Here is a 20,280-nt window from a genome sequence, read left to right on the forward strand (position 1 = left end):
AATAGGAAGTTAGGAAACAAATGGTCCAACTTAGCAGAGTCAATTCATTATATTTTTGAAGTAGGTGACATATGTATTCCTGAAGATTCTATAAATCAAGTGAAATGAATACGGATTTGAATTTAAACATATTTGATGGCAGTTAGCATAGAGCTATAGAAGACTAGAAAATGGTTCATCATGGTCAATTTTTGTTTTTTTGTTGTTATTGTTGTTTTTTCCTTGTAAACTCTAGAACTACATCATCTTATTCACCTTATTTAATGAATCATGAATTATTCATAGTGAATTATAATTTATCAGGAATTATTACTGTTAACTCCTCTAATCTTCACATTTAACAGACCAAATAAACCTCGGATTTTCTTGGTTTTTGCCCTGCTTTGTGCTTTAATGCAACCTCTGCACTTTAAAACTGAAGGAGACTACTTCTGGAAGTATAATTCAAAATAGAAAATACCTTTTAATTAAACCAACACATGACCTAAAAAAACCCAACAGATTTCATCCCACTGAAGTGATTTGTATTGCTGAAAGTTTCATCAATACTTGCTTACACTGACAATTTTAAAGTTGCTGTTCAGAAGCATTTAGCTAAGCACCTGGTACCAGCGTCTGCTGAGAGTTAAAGTTGACTTCCACAAATGTTACATCTTCCTGCAACGGAAGGAATTCCCTTCCACTGGGAAGTAAGTTATTCTCCACATGCAGGCAGTCCAATTCAATGAACTAAATCTACTGCTACTTCAGAAAAAAAGATTGCCCTCAATCTATCCTTTTAACATTTTACAGCCTGAAAAAACTATTTATGAAACAGTAAGGGGCATTTTTACTTCCCGCACACTTAAAGGAGGTCCTCTTGCAAAGCAGAAGCATAACACTACTTCAATCCAATTAGGACATGACAATAAACTGTAGCATAAGAAGTGTGAATATAGACTTTTATATTTTTATTAAAAACTATAATCTGAATAAGTGTTCATCTACAGAACTACTTAAATGAGAGAGTATATATTTGGTTAGCAAAAATGCTGTGCTTGATTTAACATAAAGGCAGATTTGCAGTTGAAAGAATCTTGATAGCTACTCATCAGTGAATTAGCCTCTTTTCTGGAAAGTGATTAAAGGGTACGAATACAAAGCAAGATTAAAATGTCAGAATGTGTGTCACTAACTTGTGTCAATCTACCTATGTGCAGCTTAAAACCTCAACATATTACGTTATCAACAGAGAGAGGACATCTGTTTTCATTTTTCAGCAGTGATTAAATGCACAAGTTGTTCAGTGGATACATGCCTCAGTACATTTGTACTCCACACGTATTGGGAACAAACCCATATGGATTTATTTAAGGTTTACGTTTTGTGTTTGTTTTTGATTATTCAAATAACGTGCATTACACCTGCATCAGTTCACAATAAGTTTATTTTATGTGAAGAAAAGCTTTGCCATTAATGAAAAAATTCAGTAGAAAACAGTACCTTCTGCTTTCAATCTAGGTTACTCAAAAGTAGAAGCTGGTATTAGTGAAAACTTCAGTAGAAACAAATCTGTAGGAAACATGTTCTTGGCACATGAAGTAAAAGCTTTAAACACATTAAGTTTGAATAGAGTATTTACCATGCAACCATGCTGGCAGAAAAGCCAGTTTGTAATGGCTGGTATTTGTCCCTCAAGAAAGAAACATGGAAGACACTTAAACCTGCTTACATAACATTAATTGTATATAAATATGGTGTCACCATAATTGACAGTCTTTATTCAGGCCAGCCATTTAGTTTAGCAGTTCTAAATAAGTAATAGGCACTTTGCCTTTCTGATTTCCCCTTTCACCCATCAGCCAGTCTGAATCCATGCCCGGGATACTATACACTGTTATCACCTAAAAAATAGAAACACATCATTAAAATCTTATAATTGTCTGGAAAAAAAAAAAAATAGTCTATTAGTCATGTGATTTACAAGGTCTTAGAAACAGGATTAACCAAGTTAAACTGAACATTTGAGTATCCACAGACCAAAATCTAGTGCTCATAAAAATTATTTCATTGGTTCAAGGAAAACTAAGTCACCGTCTACATAAGATAAAAGTCAAATAAAAATATATAAGTAATGCATGCATTAAAAAACTCTTATTTTGTGGATGTTATTCTTCACCACTCAGCTACAGTCACATAACTAGGTGACTTTATTTTATATCTCTGCCTGCTTTGTATAGGCTTTCTGACTTTCAACTATTAAGAATTCAATTAGAAGAGGAGTAAGCACAGCACTACCACTGCCACCAAAACCAGAAGTGGTTTTACTTCCATATTCTTCTCAAAATGCAACATTTCATGTTTGAAAGACTAGTTATATTGATAACAGTGCTAGAGGTATGTTAAAAGGAAGACTGCATAGCTGAACCTTGATTGTCTAGAAAATTCTTCTTGCAAGCTGAGCAGGCATAACAAATGTTAACTCTCACTATAGAATATTAGGGTATACAGGTACAGGACACTAGCTTCTCAGAGTACTATTGAAGTTTAATTAAAAAGAAAATCAACTACACAGATTTCTTCACGTAGCACATCTTAAATAGATAGTCACAAGCATTCTGAGTTTACTCTTAAATGACCAAGGTACTTAGAAAACTCACCTCATCTGCAAGTAGTGATAATTCACTGCTGTTTGCAGCATCATAATCATAGAGAACTCTAGCTTTCCTGCTGCCACTTGATGACTTCAGTTCACTGATGCCTGAAGTAACTATTGAATTGCTTACTGAAGGCAATGAAGCAGAAGCTGAGGCCAAAACTGAGGGAGTAGAAATGCTTTGCACAGGAGTCGAGGAAGACTGATTATTGTTAGAGAGAAAAGTAGACGGAAAGCTGTTGGGGAAAACAAAACAAAAAGACTTCTGGGTGAATCAGTTCTACATGCCTTCACACCTAAATTAGTATTCTTGCCTTCATCAGTTACAGAATAGACAGCAATAGACAGCAGCAATTGGATAGCACTGATATTCGTACAAACCTAAATAAAGATTTGTTCATAATGCATAGAATAAACCAAGCCAACATACTTTAAAATAAATATTGTCACCGTAAAAAAAAATGAAAATTGCCACTTAAAAAAAATACAGGCAGGTACTATTGGTCAGACTTAATTCACACTTCATTTTAATAAACATTTATTTTGGCAGCTCTGCCAGTAAGAGTAACCTTCACCCCCTCCTGCTAATTTCTCAGTTATATGGCTACACAAAGGTTTGTGTTAGTGAACCAGATCAGGGAAATAATATAGGTTAAAAATACAGCCCTCCTCTGAAAGCAGAAAAAAAGTCACAGCTATTTTTGTTATCTAAATCAGTTTGTTGATCCAGCTAGCTGCACGTTGTAAAACAAAAATATTTTTAACACTAAAGATGAACTTAAATCAACTCAAGACCCTCCTTTCTAGATCAGATTACTGCTTGTTCTTTGCCAGCTGTACTGCTTGCCAGACACTTCCATGAAGTCAATTCAACTCACTAACCTGCCTGAAAAATAAGCCAGTAAACATACATACATATATATATATACACATATATAAACTGAATTGCAAAAAAGTGTTGCAACACAGAGGTGACACAACAGAAAGGACAGAACAACATGTCTAAAAAGTGGAAGGAGCAGAAAGGAGAGCAAGAGAGCCACATATTTTGGGGTGGGGGATAAAGGGGACAGAACAGCATGGTTATGAATGATGAGCTGTGAGATTGGGTTACTGTCTTATGTCACTTTGCCCTGCATCCAGTGATGCAGTTCCATAGCAGACAAAACTCATTTAGTAGTTGATGCAGTCATTCCTTGCTGCCTTACTTTGTTCCAGTGCTCATCTGATTATACCTTCAGAGCAGGCCAGTGAAGGTTTTGAAAAATGGCAGAGCTGACACAGAGAAAAAGGTGAGGGTCAGCAGGGAGAATTAGTCCAAGTCAGGATGATGTGGACCTGTAGCTCTATTTCCTTCCACTCCTCTTCTGACCAGTCTATGCATCAACTGGTCGATCAATTCCACACAGCTTTGTTCATCAGTCCTTCTGCATAGATGCTTTTTCTTTACAATCCAGCATATGGACACGTTACCCCCACACACTTTTTTTTTGTGTAAGCAAATCAAATCAGCAGAACAGAGGGAGAAAAATCAACACCGCAACATTTTCATAGTGATAACTCAGATGTGCCCTGTGACGTATTTATTACTATCATAGCTGGCATTCAAAATTTAAAGGGACAATCAGCTGCTTATGAGTGTCATTAAACAACTGTTGAATATACTGCTAAACCTGTTTTCTGTTAGCACAGTAATTACTTGTAGATCATTCCGCTCAGTTTGAAAGGTCACTGGTTTGTACAGCTAGTGGAGAAGAAAACTAAGACTTTCTAACCACCCTGCCAATCAGTAAAGCATTAAGTCTCACTTTTTGCAAAGCTCTATGTAGGCACATTACAGTAAATCTTCAGCTGTACAGAGATTGTCTGAGATTTAAATTTTTTTTTAAGCACTTGAGTAGTAGGAGTTTCACAGCTTGTGAATAGTAAAGGGTAAGATGGAAGACTAAATGCTGCCAAAACTTAGGCTTGGCTGTCAGGGAAGCTGAGAAAATTCAGAGCAAAAGCAGTTGTCAGAAAGAAAAAAAAACAGCTAGAGTACTAGAATATTTGAAATAGATTTGTTTAGTTAAATACGGGGAACAACAAAAAAAAAGATACTGCTTTTAACCTGGGAGATTTGATTCTTTAAGCAGCCACTCAGTAGAAGAATGCAGTAGAGGGATAAGTAGCTGGTGCTGCACTGAAGAGAAACATCCATAAAACTATGTCTACTTACATAAAGAGAACTGAGTGAAAGTTTTCTTCTCACCTTGCCCACAGCTGACTCTGGAGAGTACATCTGCAAAATCAGTGGTCAGCCCTGGAACTTGACTAGTCTCACTGTGAACTGGGTTAGGGTTTATGCCCTAGATTCTGTGCCAGATAAAACATTTAATATGCAACTACTCTGGGAACCAAGTTTTTGTTTCAAGTAACAAACTATGCCACTTAGAGCTGGCACACCTTTGGTTCACTAAAGATTTCAAAACCAAAATAGTCCCTCACAGCTCTTGCCTTTCATATGAGGATATGGCACAGTGTTGTTCTGAGATGTGTGAAAAGAGCACACGTAACCCAGCACTTTATATCCCTTTTTAACTGACAGAGTGCTTGCAAATACAACCGAAACCTAACTGAGCTGCCTAGGCTATTTATTTGGTGGCTATAACTGTCTGTGTGTAACATGAGAAGAACACTTCACATACCCTGCTCACCTACTTCATCCAATAGCTACCATAAATACTGCCCACCACGTACCTACAAAATGAGGAACTTCCAAAGCAAGGAGTGCAACTTGAGAACCTGTCTGTTTTAATCCACATAAGCAGATAAACTTAATTGGGCTGATTAAGGAACTTGGGATTTTTAAAAGCTTCTAAGCTTTTGGTCTTCTAGCAATTAGTATTTTTGATAAAATTATGACAAGATCATAGCAACATAAAGATATATCCTTCTGTTTTCCTAATGGCAGTATTTTCTTCAAATATACTATTTTTATACCTTGTAGCAGTTTACATACATTTTAAACAAGGACAGCTGTTCTAAATATGCTATACATCCTACAGCAAGATTTTAATGACAAATATGTTCTTTAGGTTAAACCTATTATGCTTAAAGCTTTCTGTTTGGCAAGTAAACTAGGATAAGAGTACAAATTTTAAAAACAACTTCTCAAAATATTTGTGTAAATATATTAAAGGGTAGGTGAAGTATAAGAGGCACTTGTCCTTATTTCAGTGAATGTTTATTCTCAAACTTCAGTTCTACAACTCGCATTCAGGTGCTACCAAATCTTAAGCTTGCATACTTCTTTCAATGCAATGTAGCTTTAAAGATCTAGCTTCTTTAAAAAAACAGATTAAAGATTTTTTGGAAAAGTCTTTAAACTATCTATTTAAACAAACTGAGGAAAGGACATAAAATACCACAGGAAGCAGCAAGTCAGGAAAAGGACAAGAATTAAAAACACTTTTGTTTTTACTTCCTCTTCACGAAAAACAAAAGCAAAGATACTTTATAGACGCAGTTATTTAAAACAGCCACTACAGTAAACTTTTAAGTACAGACAACCCTTCAGTGCATATGCTCACCTAAATAATATGGTTTGGAATAGCCCTAAGACAGACTGGCTGGTAAAGAAGAATTTGAATGGAGAAACTGTATAAAAAGCAAGCATGTATCTCTCTCTACATCACCACCAACCACAAAGAAAGAATTATGAACACAGATTAACATTAGGCAGTTTCTTCTCTTACTTTAAAAAACGCCAAATCCACAAAACATTAAAAGTAGATAAGCTTGCCCATTCCATTGCAGGTGTTTTGGATTACTGATCACAGATATGCTGGCAACTCAACAGTGGAGAACGTAGTTTCATTTCAAATCAGTTAGTGGCTAGTTACAAATTAAGAGGCAACATGAATTTATGGGCAGTGCAACAACTTTTCCTACATCGTACAGCGGTTCTGTAGCACAAAGGATAAGATAACTGAATGATTACAATTAATAACAAGATTTTTTTTTCTGCCATTAAATAATGTTACCATGGGCTCACCTTTCTCAACACTAATAAATATAAAATCTCAATAAAATAACCTTCAACAGGCATTAGTCCAATGTGTAGACTTAGAGAAGTAGTTATACTGGGGTAATTAGGGTAAGCAAGTGGAAGGTGTCCCTGCCCACGGCAGGGGGGTCAGAATCAGAGAATCTTTAAGGTCCCTTCCTATGCAAACCATTCTATGATTCTATGAATCACAGATTAATTACACTAGAAGCGATATTTTCTCTTAGTCCAGCACAACCCATGTGTTCACTATTGTTGTATCAGTGCAAGTTTTCCTACTATTGATAAGCACTTAGAAAATAAGTTTTTTTTTTCTGAAGTTTTCACAGTGTTACTACCTTCCAAGTTGTTTCTGGAGATCCAACATATATTGGTAACATTGTGCATAGTAGGTCATCTGAGCTTCAACAAAATCATTCAGACAACGAAGATGATGTGCCTGTAACACAGCAAGGAATTCAAGTTTTTAGCCTGCAAAAACTCCAGATTGCATTAGAAAGATGAGTCTACTCATCACGTTGGTAAGGCCAACACTGGGACACAGGATTTATGCCACATAGGCACTGTGCCTGTATTTAGCAGGTAGCTACAATAACACGTCATAAATCAGTGTAATCAAGCACAAAAAAATAGGTTCTGTCCAACCATCATGCCATTTACCTAATATTGCTTCCACAACAGAATATTTTAGCATGTTTTCGTGGTTTCAATATTCATCTAATCTGATGAATGGAAAGCTAAATTGAAAGGATAAAAATGAAAACACCTGAGTTCAAGGTAAATGGAAAATTAAAAATAAATTCAGTGGATACTAAAGTATAATACAAAAAAAAGCAGCTGTGGGATACTTTTTAAGGCAGTAAAGTGAAACCTAGTAGCCCACTGTTCCCAAGTAGTTTAGTGTAGATTTTTGTTGTTTTAAAAGGAAGTGCCTGGATTTTAACTGTTTCCCCCCCCCCCTTTTGTGTACTCACATGTGTGCTGCTGATTCCTTCCAGCAGAAGTCTGGTAATCTCTGCTTGACGGTCAAATTCACTCTGAGTAATTCGTACTTCCTGTTCAGACTAAAAACAAGTATGCATATTAGGTATTTGCACAATGCATTCTATTAAACTTTCCAACCACAACAGTCCAATTTTATTCAGAGCTACTCATACAAATGCATTTAGTCACATGTTTAGGTGTTTGAATCCTGTGCTTTTTCTTTACAGATTTTCACTACACAAAAATAAATAATTGTTTTCTAGGTTCAGAACCATCGAGGCTGTATCTACATGACAAACACCTTTAACATCCGATACCTACCACATAGATCCAACGTATGCAAAAGGAGGGCATTTTTCTGCCAGCAGTATTACCCCACCTCTCCCAATAACAAACCAAGTATTCATCAGCACAACAGTGTCTGAACCACAGGTTCTGCTGGCACAGCAGTGGCAGCCAAGGACAAGGCGATTTTTTTCCATATTTCAAGTTAACAGGGCTCTACTCAGATAATTTAGGGTAAACCTGACCTTATTTTTGCCAGACAACCACATGACAATCAGCCAGACGTAAATCTGTGTCAGGATTAACAGGATATTTCATATATTAATGTTGCATACTAACCACCAAGCTACGAAAACTATTTCTGGAGTTTGGAATTGAGGTGTCTTAAAAAAATGTATCTGGACTATATCAAATGTTCTAATCCTAACTAGAGTTTCTATTAAAATGATTGGATTCAATTTTGATACTTAAAGAATTCCAATTTGTTTTTTCCTCGTTACCTATCAAGGATTTTTAACTGGATCTAACAATCATAGCAGTTTTAAAGGACTTAATCTAGCATGAACCGAATTATTTCAGAGTATTTTGGAAAAAAAGAACACTACTCAAAAGACACAAATACACAGAAATCTATGTTGTAATATTTAAGACTTACTGTTCCAAGACACAATGTCCTCAGTCCTGGAATCTTTATTACCCTGCCTCAATGCTTACATGCATTTAGTTCCTTCTGTTATTCCCCAAAAACAAACCCAAGGGGGAAATCTGCATTAAATCCAAGATAGAGCAGTTACTCTTCTTAACACTATGGAGTAGGGAAATATATTTTAGTGAAACTATTTTTTTCAGTTTCCTGAGGTTTTTATGTGGTTGCAAACATTTTGCTCTTGCATGGCATTAATGCTAATCAATATGGAAAGCCATGTGGAAGGATCTTAATCTCAGAAATAAGCACAGAAGAATAACGCAGTTACTCAAGAAACATTTTTCATCTAAGTCACTGCAGCTGTGAAGGCTTACACATTAATCAAGCACAGTGAGAAAGCAGCTATATGGTACTGTGTGTTTCCTACTTAAAACTGAGAGATCATATGTATCAAGTTACAAACTAATTACATTTTCAAAGTTTGTTGAGGCAAGAAACTTCGCTTGGAATTTTCCTATTAAATCTTTGTATTGATATCAGTGAAATCCATTTGGAAGTCCCCGAGAGAAATGAAAGAACAAGCAGTGGAGAACAGCAATTCTGATAGCCAAGAGGGGAAGAAAAGCATTCCCTTCTGTATAACCAATATCTTCATTTCCTCTACAAAAACAACAAAATAATACATAAACTATTTGGAGATTAAAAGGCTAGTCTCCCAGTTCTCTGAAGCCAGAAGTTGCTAACATTTTCTTTCTTCCTGCCAGGTAAGTAAACACATGAGAATAGGAAGCTGTAAGAGGACGAAACATCCATGAGAATAACCGACCAACTGCCTTTAGGAACCTGTCCAGGTTTCTTCAGTGTAATGCGTGGGGTATAGTTTGTTCTGAATAGTATCTGCGTTCTGTATGGTTAAGAAAAAAAAAGGAATGTACGTAATTCATGACATGATTTAAAGCTTTTGGTCTCCCTTATAGAGGAGCTGAAGAATCACCCTTCAGCCCAGTTATTTTTCAGATGTACCTACTTCCTAATTTCAGTTGCTTAAGCTAAGCACTGCATTCTCTTGTGACAGTATGGAGAAGGGCTCTAACAAAAAAAATCATCATCACATGGTTTTATTGACATTTCTGGCAAGCACTCCAGTGTTTTGTATACTGCTTTATGTTCTGACTAAAAGCTGATGGTCAGTGTTTTTCAGGACAGGTTAGATTACTATACCTTTCTGAAAATTTTCAAAAAAAGGCTTAAAGGGTTCATTGTTAACAGGACACCTTGCCAGTAACTTTTGAGAGACAAGTCCTGTAGTTCTTTTTCTAGTCTGTCTTGTCACATGACAGTCATATGGTACTAAGCAATAGTTAGCCAGAAACAGCTTACTATAAGACACGCTACAGACTTTGTATCGCCATTGGAATTTGGAAGGCCCTAGAGGGAACCAGAGTATTCTGATGCAATGCAACAGCATTAGACCAAAATCAACAACATGCAATATCCTTTATTACATTATGCCAGCACAAGTTATTGTTTCAGAATTCTGCCATTTCTAAATTGTTTACTTACTTTTGTCACTTCCTCAGCCCATATCTAGTCAGCATTAAAAGTGTGGGGAAAAATAAAAACATACAAACTTAGAGATTGGTGGTACTTTATTAGAGGATGCAACTCTATGCTGTCTTTTAATTATTTTTCTGTCCTCAGAACTTCACAGGAATTTGAGAGGCTCTATGAAAAAGCTAATTGCCTAAAGCCCTTCATATACAATGAAGCTAAATTAAGTACAGATAGCACTTAATCTCTGCAATAAATTCATAAATAAGTTCATACACTGAAAAATACATGACATGTAGAACTTGACTGCTTTAAATATATACTTGTAACATTATTACAGTTTAAGATTTAAGATTAGCAAGTGATATGAATAAAACTAAGATACTATATGGATGAAGTTAGGTTATCTTGATATGTTAGAATACTGGAAACTATGGAAAGCTATTCTCAGTTTAACACCACATTAGATAAAGACTGAAACAGACAAATTAATGATTTCTCTTGCTAATTCCATTACCAGTTTCTTATTTCACAAGAATTTTCATTGAAACTAAGCTTAATAAAATACTCTCCAATAGAGAATTCAAGTAGGAGCATGTAGCACAGCAGTCATAGAACTGCAAGGAATTTACTCTAGAACTTAATTACTTCAGCTTGCTATCCCAATCCCCTCTTGCAATGCAGCTGTCCTTTAACCTCCGTATTTCTCCAGTTCTAAGAAGATGACACAATCAGGACTTTGGTAGGAAGGAACGTCCATAAAAGCTGCAGAAGCAAGTTGAAACAAACAAACTTAGGTGCTCCTTTACCTGATCACAACTGAGAAATCTGTAACACTTACTGCAATGAGACCCACTATGCTGTGCAGATCCCAGACCCAAACTATGTCAGGACAAACTGCTGTACATTATTAACACCCTCCTCCCCCACTTTCACAATACAATTATGGTGCTAAAACCATACTTAAGTTAAGCCCTTCACATATGTGACATTAGCCAGTTCCAACTATTTGTAAAAGACAGCTTGAAGAAAATGAATAGTTTCTGCATATTCCTGGCTGTTTCACATCACTTATTCCTACCCCTATGAAAACATGAAAATAAAATAATTCCTTTCCCTTCAATGGGTAAAACTAATTTCACAAGGGATAAAAAAAAATAATTCCTTTGCAGCTTAAATTTACACTAATAAATTCATATGAATGCGAACACAGTATTGCATATTTTCAGATCAGAAATATTTCTGATGAAAACATCTAATGCTACACACCAGAAGTGTATTTAGTATACTTATATATAAGTTAGCTACAGACCCTGTTTGGAATGGAAAATGTCTGAAACAAAGCCAAATTAGCAGGATAGCAAGAGGAACCATTTGACAGAAAATGAATGAACACAGGAGGCCAACAAACCTTCAGCCATTTTACATGCAGCAAGTTGAGCACGTAAGAGACATTTACCATAATGTTATTCTCTTCAGGCTGAGAGGTGTTTAGTTGCTTAAGTACATAGATAAAAGACAAAAGCAAGTTACAACAGTGAATATAGCAGGTGAACAGAGTATTGGCACCAAACGCTGCAAGTTTAAGCTAAGCAAGATTATGAACTGAATATTGAAATTCAAACAGTTTTATTTAGCTCTTCTAAATACTGATCTAAGCTACTTCGGTTGTACAATAAGCATGGTAAAAGAACTTCAAATACATTTACAACAGGAAAAATATTTAAAAGTAGATCCTAATTTATGACTTTATTCCATCCTGACAAATAAAGTAGTGAAACAAACATTTGATTCAATACATTTTGCTAGCCTATCAGGTTCAGCGATATTTGTCAGACATCTTCCTTCAAAAAGAAGTGAGCCAGCAGAAGGCAAACCATTTCATCACACCTATATCCATGTTAGTCTCCCTTTCTATATTGCAGAGGATAAAAGTAGAGATGCAATTTTTTCACTTCTCTGGGAACTCTAAAATCCAATACTTCTCAGACAGGCATACTGCTGTTAAAATGTAATTAAAGTTGAAGTATAGGCAAGGTAGTGATGTAAGAAGCCTCGAGTTTCATGCTCTACCACCACAAAATTACTTGTGAGTAAAACTGAATTACTTGCTATAAGAATATTTAAGACTGGTCAAGTAGCAGCAGCAGCAACTGTCAATAGTTTTGTCCAAGCACGCAGCTCTGGATGATTACACTGGTGATGGAACTAATGAACTCAGCAGGAACAATTTCCTCACGGTATTTCTACTTAAGAAGTACAGCATATACCTGCTACCATGATAATAAGCAAAACTTTTTTTTTTTTCTTGAGGGGGGTATTGGGGAACAGGGAAATTAACTTTGAACAAATCTAAGTAAAGGAATAGTTTATTATCCGTTGCTACTCTATTCAGTGCTTCCAAATTCCACTGCGAGATGACTAATAACCTGTTCTGTACTCCATTAGTAATCTTACAAATTACAGAAAGCTTGACAAGCAGAAAATTAACTTTTTGCATAAAATTAACATAACACAAGGAAAAATGTGTACATGGATCTAAAAACCTATCAATAGTTTAGATACACAGGGATAGCATGCATGACATGGAGGATTGACAAAGGCAGAACCATAAGGCAGATGTGGGGTTTTTTGTTTGCTTGTGGTTTTTTTTTTTGTTTGTTTTTTGTTTTGTTTTGTTTTAGAAATGATCACCACCCCAAAGATGTGAGGTGCTTCATCGATGAAGCTCAGTCACACCAATGACGCTTCTGAGATCTTTAGGACAGTGATCTATTCAGAAACACCAGCAAAGTCTGAGAATCCCATTTCTGCCTCTTCATGCTGCACACCATGCACATTCTTCCATTTAAACTATCTATATTTCTTCAGAATCTGAGCGCGTGAAACCTACTGCACTAAATGCCCTAACTCCCAAGGCAGAGGGTTGTGGGGTGGTAGCAGTCACTTCAGTATCCATCGTTTCTTTCACCAACTGTTGCAATTTCAGTCAACAGATAATTCTGAAAACACTTCAAGCACATGCTGCTGAAATTGCATACATTTGATTATCTAGCCCGCGGTACTTAAAATACTGAATTTATAGATATCTTAAGTAGCTTTTTAGTTGAGGCAATAAGAATGGTTAAGAGATAGAAGTTTAAGAGTCCTGTCTTGTTTAGTGACGTGAAGCAAGAAACTACAAAATTTTGATATAGTGATGTTAAGTCTAGATGGGTATATAAATTGGGTTTGTATGTATGCTTCAACACTTGCAAAGATTCAAATAAATAAAACCTAAATCCAGGTATTTATTTTGATTTTATTACATAACATACGTGTTTCATCAGATTTCCTCAAGACCCTACATGATTTATACTTACAACTGTCTGGCAGATTGTAGCAAGTTATTTTTGGCACTACAGGCTCATCTAGTAGTGAACAAGGGTAGAATATTTACTTGGATCAAGTAAATTCAACTGAATGGAACACCTTAAAATAGAAGACTAACATCTTGATCAGCAATTCACTTTAATTTCCTTGTGACGCATTCCTAATAAATTATCTCACCTAGAAAAAAAAGTGATGGCAAGAAGCTAGTACTGGAAACCTAACCAAGAAGTCAGACTTATTTATAACAAGTGTGAAAGTTATGGACATGTTTAAAATACTACTTACTGCGGCTCGAGCTTCTGCAACTTTTGCCTTCTTCAATCTGGTTTTAGCTGCATCCAAATCCAGTCTTTTATTTTGTAATAGTTTACGTTCTTTCTGAAAGCAAGTTAGGTTAGTTCATGAGATAAAGTAGATTCAAAAGCAAAATCCTGTCTATTTGGATCCCTCCCCCCCCCACAACATCACATACAAAAAGGGTTCTCCAGTTGAACAAAGAAGCAGAATTAGGTCCTAACTATTCTCACACAGTTTATATTAAAGGTACATACCTTGAGAAGTACAATAGTTACAAAAAGCAAGACTTCAGAATTTTGATTGGTCAAAAGGAAGGAGAATACAACAAGGGCACAATTTTATCTGACCTTTTCTAAATTAGTTTGAGGAAACCAATAGTGCACAGTTATCTACTACTTCAGAGATTTACACTTCCAATCATTTTGAAATGCTGAAGAACACACGCTTCAACTTACAGTAATAGTTTTGTAGTCTCCTTCAATGAAGTTTTTTAGGGGAGTAAGAAAGTTTATAGCAGAAGTCTGAATTAGTTCTCTGTCTGCTGTTCCAATTCGCTTTTGTGTTTCTCCACATTTAATGAGTGCATTTCCTGCAAGTGAGAAAATATGATAGTTTCGTAGCAATTCAGGCAGGTGGTTATCAAAACAAGTTACTATGGGAACAAGAATCAAAGCCAACAGTTTGAAAGACAATCCAGCACCATAGTAGGTACTTTCAAAATACATTAGAATCACCTAATAATGCTAATTCTTCTTGTTTTATATTAATACCAATCACAGGGCAAGGCCAGATTTCAGTACAAATAAATACAGCATTGTAGAAGCTGCATTAGATATGGCAACGCCATTGTGCACACCTATGTTAGGATTGGATACTGTAATCTGTATATTAATCTAACAACTTCCTCCCCTTGTACCACATTTAAAAGTAATTAAACAAGAGTACTTGATAGCAAGGAAAACACCTGCTTAGCTACTAGAAAATGCTTCTTACCCCCATGATCAGCTCCAACTTCATGCATGTAGCTTTTGTACATTAACTGAACAATACTTTGAAATTTTGTTGTAAGTTACGTAAGGAAGCTCAAGTTAGTACATCAAGAATACAGTTCTCATTAGAATGTTTCAACAAACCCTCAAGACTGAGTTAGAAGATGCACTCACTAAGTTCTCAGACAATAAATACTTTTGTAACACACAAGGTAACTTCCTAGAGGAAGATGAGAAATATAATTTTACATTGTTCAGAAAAGAAGAGATCTGTGCATTTTCCCCCCCTCTCCCCTTCATTTGTTGCTTTCACTTACCATACGCTGTTCCTGGGCCAAATTCATTACCAGCATCGATCATATACTGGCCTAGTAACTCTGGATTATTCATACGACTTGGTGCTTTCCGGTCCAGTTTCTCATAGACAAATTCTTCTATCCTGGCATCTAAAAAAAATGTGTATTTCAAACACTTACTATCACTCAAAACACAACTCACAAGTAGAAAAGAAAAAAAATAAAAAGGAAAAAGAAAGCAGAATTTCTAAACCTAGATGTTCAAACTCAACATTAAGCAAACGTGAAGTTAAAGATACTGTTTTTGGAGACTATCTATATTCCACATTTGTCATGCTTGCTTCAAGTGTTTCTTAGAGTCTTCCGTGAAAGTGAAAAGCTATACTTTTTTTTCCCTCCTATAATCGGGTTTTAAAAAGTTGGGTCAGAAGTCTTCACTCAAACACTTCTCCTTAAATACAAACCAAAAGTACCATGCATAGAAAACTACAAAGCTGGGGAAGTGTTAAAGACTCAGCATCTAGAAAAAATAAGTATTTAGTAAAGGAATTGTTAGAGACAAACATTTCAGTTCTTCTTGCCTGCTTCAAAATGATTTGTATTGTACAGGAAGTTTAATATTATGAAATAGAGCAATGAAATTCCTTGAGCCACTGCATCTGCATGAAAAACTTCAGAGTTCTTACAGACACCTAATATTTCTGGATCTGGAGTCAGAAATTCATTTAAAAAGGAAACAAAGCAAAACAAAAATCCACTAGATCCACTACTAGAGTAGGGAACCAATGCTATAGTTTAAAGCTTTTTACATTTGAAAGGTTATAGAAGAACAGGAAGAAAGCAATTGGTACAGCACCTCTGATTCCCAGTGGCTCTTCAAAGTGTGCCCCTCTGTAACTACAGCCTTCAAAACTGCTGAAGTTAGTCATAATTTAGGCAATACCTATGCCAGTAAACATTTACACTGGCAAGGCTATGAATTCAAAAGTTGCAAACAAAAAAAAAAAAAAGGACTCCTTACTTGGATTTGGCTGCAATAACACTTCTGTTTGTTTCATTATTTTCTCTGTCCACAGCTTAGTGCATTCTGCTTTGCTGAGGAGGTTCTCCAGGTGAGCATCCAGTTCAGTCTTCTCTGCTTGACCAAGCTTTTCTTCTGTGAACTATGGTTAGTCAAACAGATTGAAAACAGTTAATTCATAGAAATAGTTTCCCAGTGCAAGTTTAAGACAGTAACTATTCACTCTCATTGCTTGCACATCAAGTTATTCAGACATCACTGAAAATCTAAGGATAGATTTGAAAGTTAACTTCAACAATCCACCTTTATTATCAGCAAAAAAAAAAAAGGGAAGGGCTTTTTACTCACACTGAGATGAGGAGGGTAATCTACAACATTATGAAGAAATCTTCTGCTCTACCTCTTCTTGCTACCAAGAGTTCTCACTTGAAGCATTTTGTCCAACTTTGCACAGTGCTCATGAAAACACGAGCCGAGAGCCCAGAGGTAACAGAGGCAACTACAAGATTACTTCAGCCTTGTGAGTTTTGTAATCAAGCTTGTCCCTTCTCCCATGGGGAAAGCTGAAGACGTAACAGATTCTCACTGCAGATACCTTTACTGTATTTAGAGTGTTATCCTGTCTAGAGCAAACAGGGCAAGAAGCAGTGGGTTCAAAATTCAGTATAGTGATTTAAATCAGACATCAGAGAAAGCTTTCAAGGCAAGGACTGAACGTTAAAATAAGACTGACCTGGGAAGTTGTGGAATATACACTGGTCGGGGGGGAGGGAGGGGGCATTTTAGAATAGGACAGACAAATGCTTCAGGAACTGTTTAGATAAAACTGATCCTGTTAAGCTTAACAGAAACAGTAAATTGACCTCCTGAGTTCTCTTTCAAGCTGTATTTTTAGTGAAATCCAATGCAACTTCATTTAGCTAAATAAATACAGTAGACGATTCATTTCAGTTGATATTAAATTCATGCCGAGTCTTATTACTCCACAACCAGTTTGTACTTCAGTCCCAGTTCCCTGGGAGAGAAGGAAGACACGTTTCATGTCAGGGAACAAAACAAAACCGGAACCAAGGGCTTGGCCTGACTTTCCTCGGATCGGTGGTTCCGCATGATGATGATGATCTCATCACTTGACAGCCTGTTCAAAGGCAGGCATTCTCAGAAGAACCTGGTTTAGGATTAAATCCTTAACAGTCTTTGCAGTTAAGAAAACAGTACTAGAAGCACTCCAACTGTCAAACCTGATTCTTAGCAAGCTCTTAGGTGGAATATTTAAACTCACAGTAAAACACAAGAACATAATACAAATAAAACTGCAGTGGCCAAGTTGGTTTTAATTTCCATTTCACATAGAACAAAACCAGCTTTGATAGCGTGCACATCTAAAGTCTAGAGGCATGCTGCAGCATTTAGGGTTGTACATAAAAGTAAGCTGCCTTGGTGAGACAGTTCAGCTGCAGTATAGGGAGGGAATAGAATTTAGGTATGGACCTGCTACTACTATTGTTTAAAAGGCTCCTTAAAACAAGGTCAGGCACTGTAAGTAGTTCTCAAAAAACTTTTAACAGATTCATTAGAATACAATATAAATGGCTTTGAATTTGACTAATTACAAAGAATCGTATTTGTTTACAAAATGGCCTTTTCACTCAATATTTCCAGAACTCTACTTTGCAGTGTAAGGGCTGCGTACTCCATGTTAGACTTCCTGTACCCACTTAAAGGAAAAAAAAAAAAAAGCAATACAGAGCATATAGAAAATAGTAGTTTGACGGTATGGATTCCAGAACAGCCTTCTGTAACAAGTCACATCAGCAAGACACCTACCAAGCTATCGCTAATAAATTCCAAATATGCACACAGGTTGCCTGAACGTGACCAGCTTACACAGAAGGAAAGTGTACTGTTCTGCAAACAACTGGGTTACTGTGGCCCCATCGACATTTTGAGTTTGCACTGCAAAATTTCTAGAAGGAGAAGTTACATCAAGACAGCCTCTAACTTCAGGTAGAAGTCACGGACAATAGAAGTGTTCCTACTACTAAAGAGGAAAAGCCCAGCTCATTCCCATCTGCTATACATGCAGCTTGTCAATTACAGGGCCTGGCAAGAGGAAGGACACATTCCTACTACTACACTCTGTGGCATTATTTATTTTACCTCTAATACTACGCTTGTTTTCTGCTTTGCTCCACAAATTGGAACTGCTGCAAGATTCACTGAGAACAAGTCATTCAAAGCATTTTCTACTTGACAGAAGAAAGGACAGTTTTGGGATGCAGACAGCTGGTAGGCTCAACTTTGCCATAGATTATGAATGTAGAAATGAATATAGCAGTCTGAATATGGAATAATCTCTGGAACATGAGCATCAGGTGCTTGTTAGTAAGAGTCCCAATCCCCTTGGAACAGAAAAGCCTGTGAAACCTCTAACAAGGTGTTCACTGTCTTGTAAGATGGCTGAAGTAAGTTGAAATGGAAGTTAAGTGGCTTTCTTACACATCATTTTATGCCGCTGAACTGTTTCATTTGTTTGTTTCTAATATCAAAGGAACTACTGTCAGATTACACCACATTATCCAATGATGCCCAAACATAAAAAAACGAATCCACAAACAGATTGCCTCTCAGTCTCATCTGTAGGCCTCCCATAGCCAGTAACACAAATAAAGAAACAAAACAGGAGGAGCAGCAGTAGCACACACAGCATTAGCCACTCGGACTGCAATAATGTGTGAAGGATTCGCTCCTCCCCCTCAGGGGCTTCATTACGCTTCTCATCTGAGGAGAAGGTGACAAAAATCGCAAGGTCCCGCCACAGGCTCTTACAATGAGGGGTGAACTTCACGTCCCTTTTTCCCTTGGCCAGCAAGAAAAGCTGAAGGGGCGGAGGCTGGAAAGGAAGACAGGCTGGGAAGCACGCAGCCCTGACAGAAGCCGGGGAAGGGGGGGCATGGAAAGACCTCCATCACAAAGGAAAGCCACAACTACTACTTGGAGTTCATTGCAATCGGAGCAACAATGTTTTCTGATGAGGTTGTATTTTCAGAGCTCTGCTGCTGATTGCTGGTTCTGCTTGAACACGGAGATTTAGGCCAATACATCAGCCTGATCACACCAGATAACCGCTTTAATCCCGTGCCAAACCTGACCGTGACCCACGGAAAAATCACAAGAAACCACAGCGAATTACTACGCTCTGCTCGGACCTCCACCTCCCCACAGGAAATCTGGTCAGGTTTGATTATGTAAAGGAAGAGGATTACGGCTCAAGACAACGGCGAAGGAACAAAAGCCAATTACAGTGCCCTCAGCGCGAAGAAAGGGGAAAACCGATTCAGAAACAATAGGCTGCCCAACGAGCCCCGAACCAGCCCACCCCCGGCAGACAGCAGCCTCGGCGCGTCCCGTCGGAGCCCCGCTTCCCCGGGCGGAGCCGCAGGAGCACCGGGCTGCCCCCGCCTCCCCCGGGCCGGGCCAACGCCCCGCGGCGGCCTCACGGAGCCCAGTCACGGCGGTGCCCCCTCCGCCCCACCCCACCCCGCGGGGCGGCCCTACCTGCACGGCGCGGCTCAGGAAGGTGCCCGCGTCGGCCGCCAGCTTCTTCACGTTGAAGTCCATGATGTTCATCTTGCGGCGGCGGCACGGCGCTGACTCAGCTCCGGCGGCCGCCGCCGCTCCCGGCCCGGCCCGGCCCTGTGGGGAGCCGCCGGGGGGAGGGCCCGGGCCCGGCGCCGCCGCCGATTGGGCGCGGCCGCGGCGTCAGGCGCAGGGCCCGGATCGGCCGCGCAAGGGACGACGGCGGGCGCGGCGCCGGGGCGGGAGCGGGCGGGAGCGGGCGGGCGGCGCTTCCCGCCGCTGGGGGCGGCCCGGAGGCGCCGTGCGGGGTCGCGCCTCGCGCCCCGCCTGAGGGAGCCGCCCGCCGTTACCGCCCGCCTCAGGGCGTTCTGTGAGAGCCTGAGCCGGGCACAGCCTGGAAGCGGTCGTTCAGAAACTGTTGGTTTTGTGCAGAGACACAACCGTAAAGTAGCGGCAGAACATCGCAGGAGTATTTGAAAACGCCTCGAGTATCATAATGTAACTTAACGCCACCAATAAAGCAAGTTAGAAGAAAACAGTCACTGCTTTTAATAATTTTTCCACTATTTTAGCATCC

The 20,280-nt window shown here is 38.2% G+C and overlaps 1 protein-coding gene across 4 annotated transcripts; it reads right to left on the reverse strand.

The window, feature by feature from the left end:
- Positions 1-1,408: 1,408 nt before the first annotated feature.
- Positions 1,409-19,880, reverse strand: SH3GLB1 (SH3 domain containing GRB2 like, endophilin B1). 4 transcript variants are annotated; one of them, XM_048058911.2, is made up of 11 exons: positions 19,683-19,880; positions 16,125-16,266; positions 15,125-15,253; positions 14,274-14,407; positions 13,807-13,899; positions 11,561-11,647; positions 10,162-10,185; positions 7,658-7,747; positions 7,022-7,122; positions 2,640-2,871; positions 1,409-1,883 (listed from the first exon to the last, which is right to left on the reverse strand). In XM_048058911.2, exons 1-11 carry the CDS (start codon positions 19,752-19,754, stop codon positions 1,776-1,778), a joined length of 1,212 nt encoding a protein of 403 aa, XP_047914868.1. In that variant the 5' UTR covers positions 19,755-19,880; the 3' UTR covers positions 1,409-1,775. The 4 variants fall into 4 exon arrangements, with proteins under 4 accessions (XP_047914868.1, XP_047914869.1, XP_066857324.1 ...); XM_048058912.2 differs by having other exon boundaries at positions 11,609-11,647; positions 19,683-19,879; XM_067001223.1 differs by lacking the exon at positions 19,683-19,880 and adding an exon at positions 16,473-16,491.
- Between the last annotated feature and the right edge of the window lie 400 nt (positions 19,881-20,280).

The sequence above is a fragment of the Anser cygnoides genome, chromosome 8 (assembly GCF_040182565.1).
Source record: "Anser cygnoides isolate HZ-2024a breed goose chromosome 8, Taihu_goose_T2T_genome, whole genome shotgun sequence".
Classification (NCBI taxonomy): domain Eukaryota; kingdom Metazoa; phylum Chordata; class Aves; order Anseriformes; family Anatidae; genus Anser; species Anser cygnoides.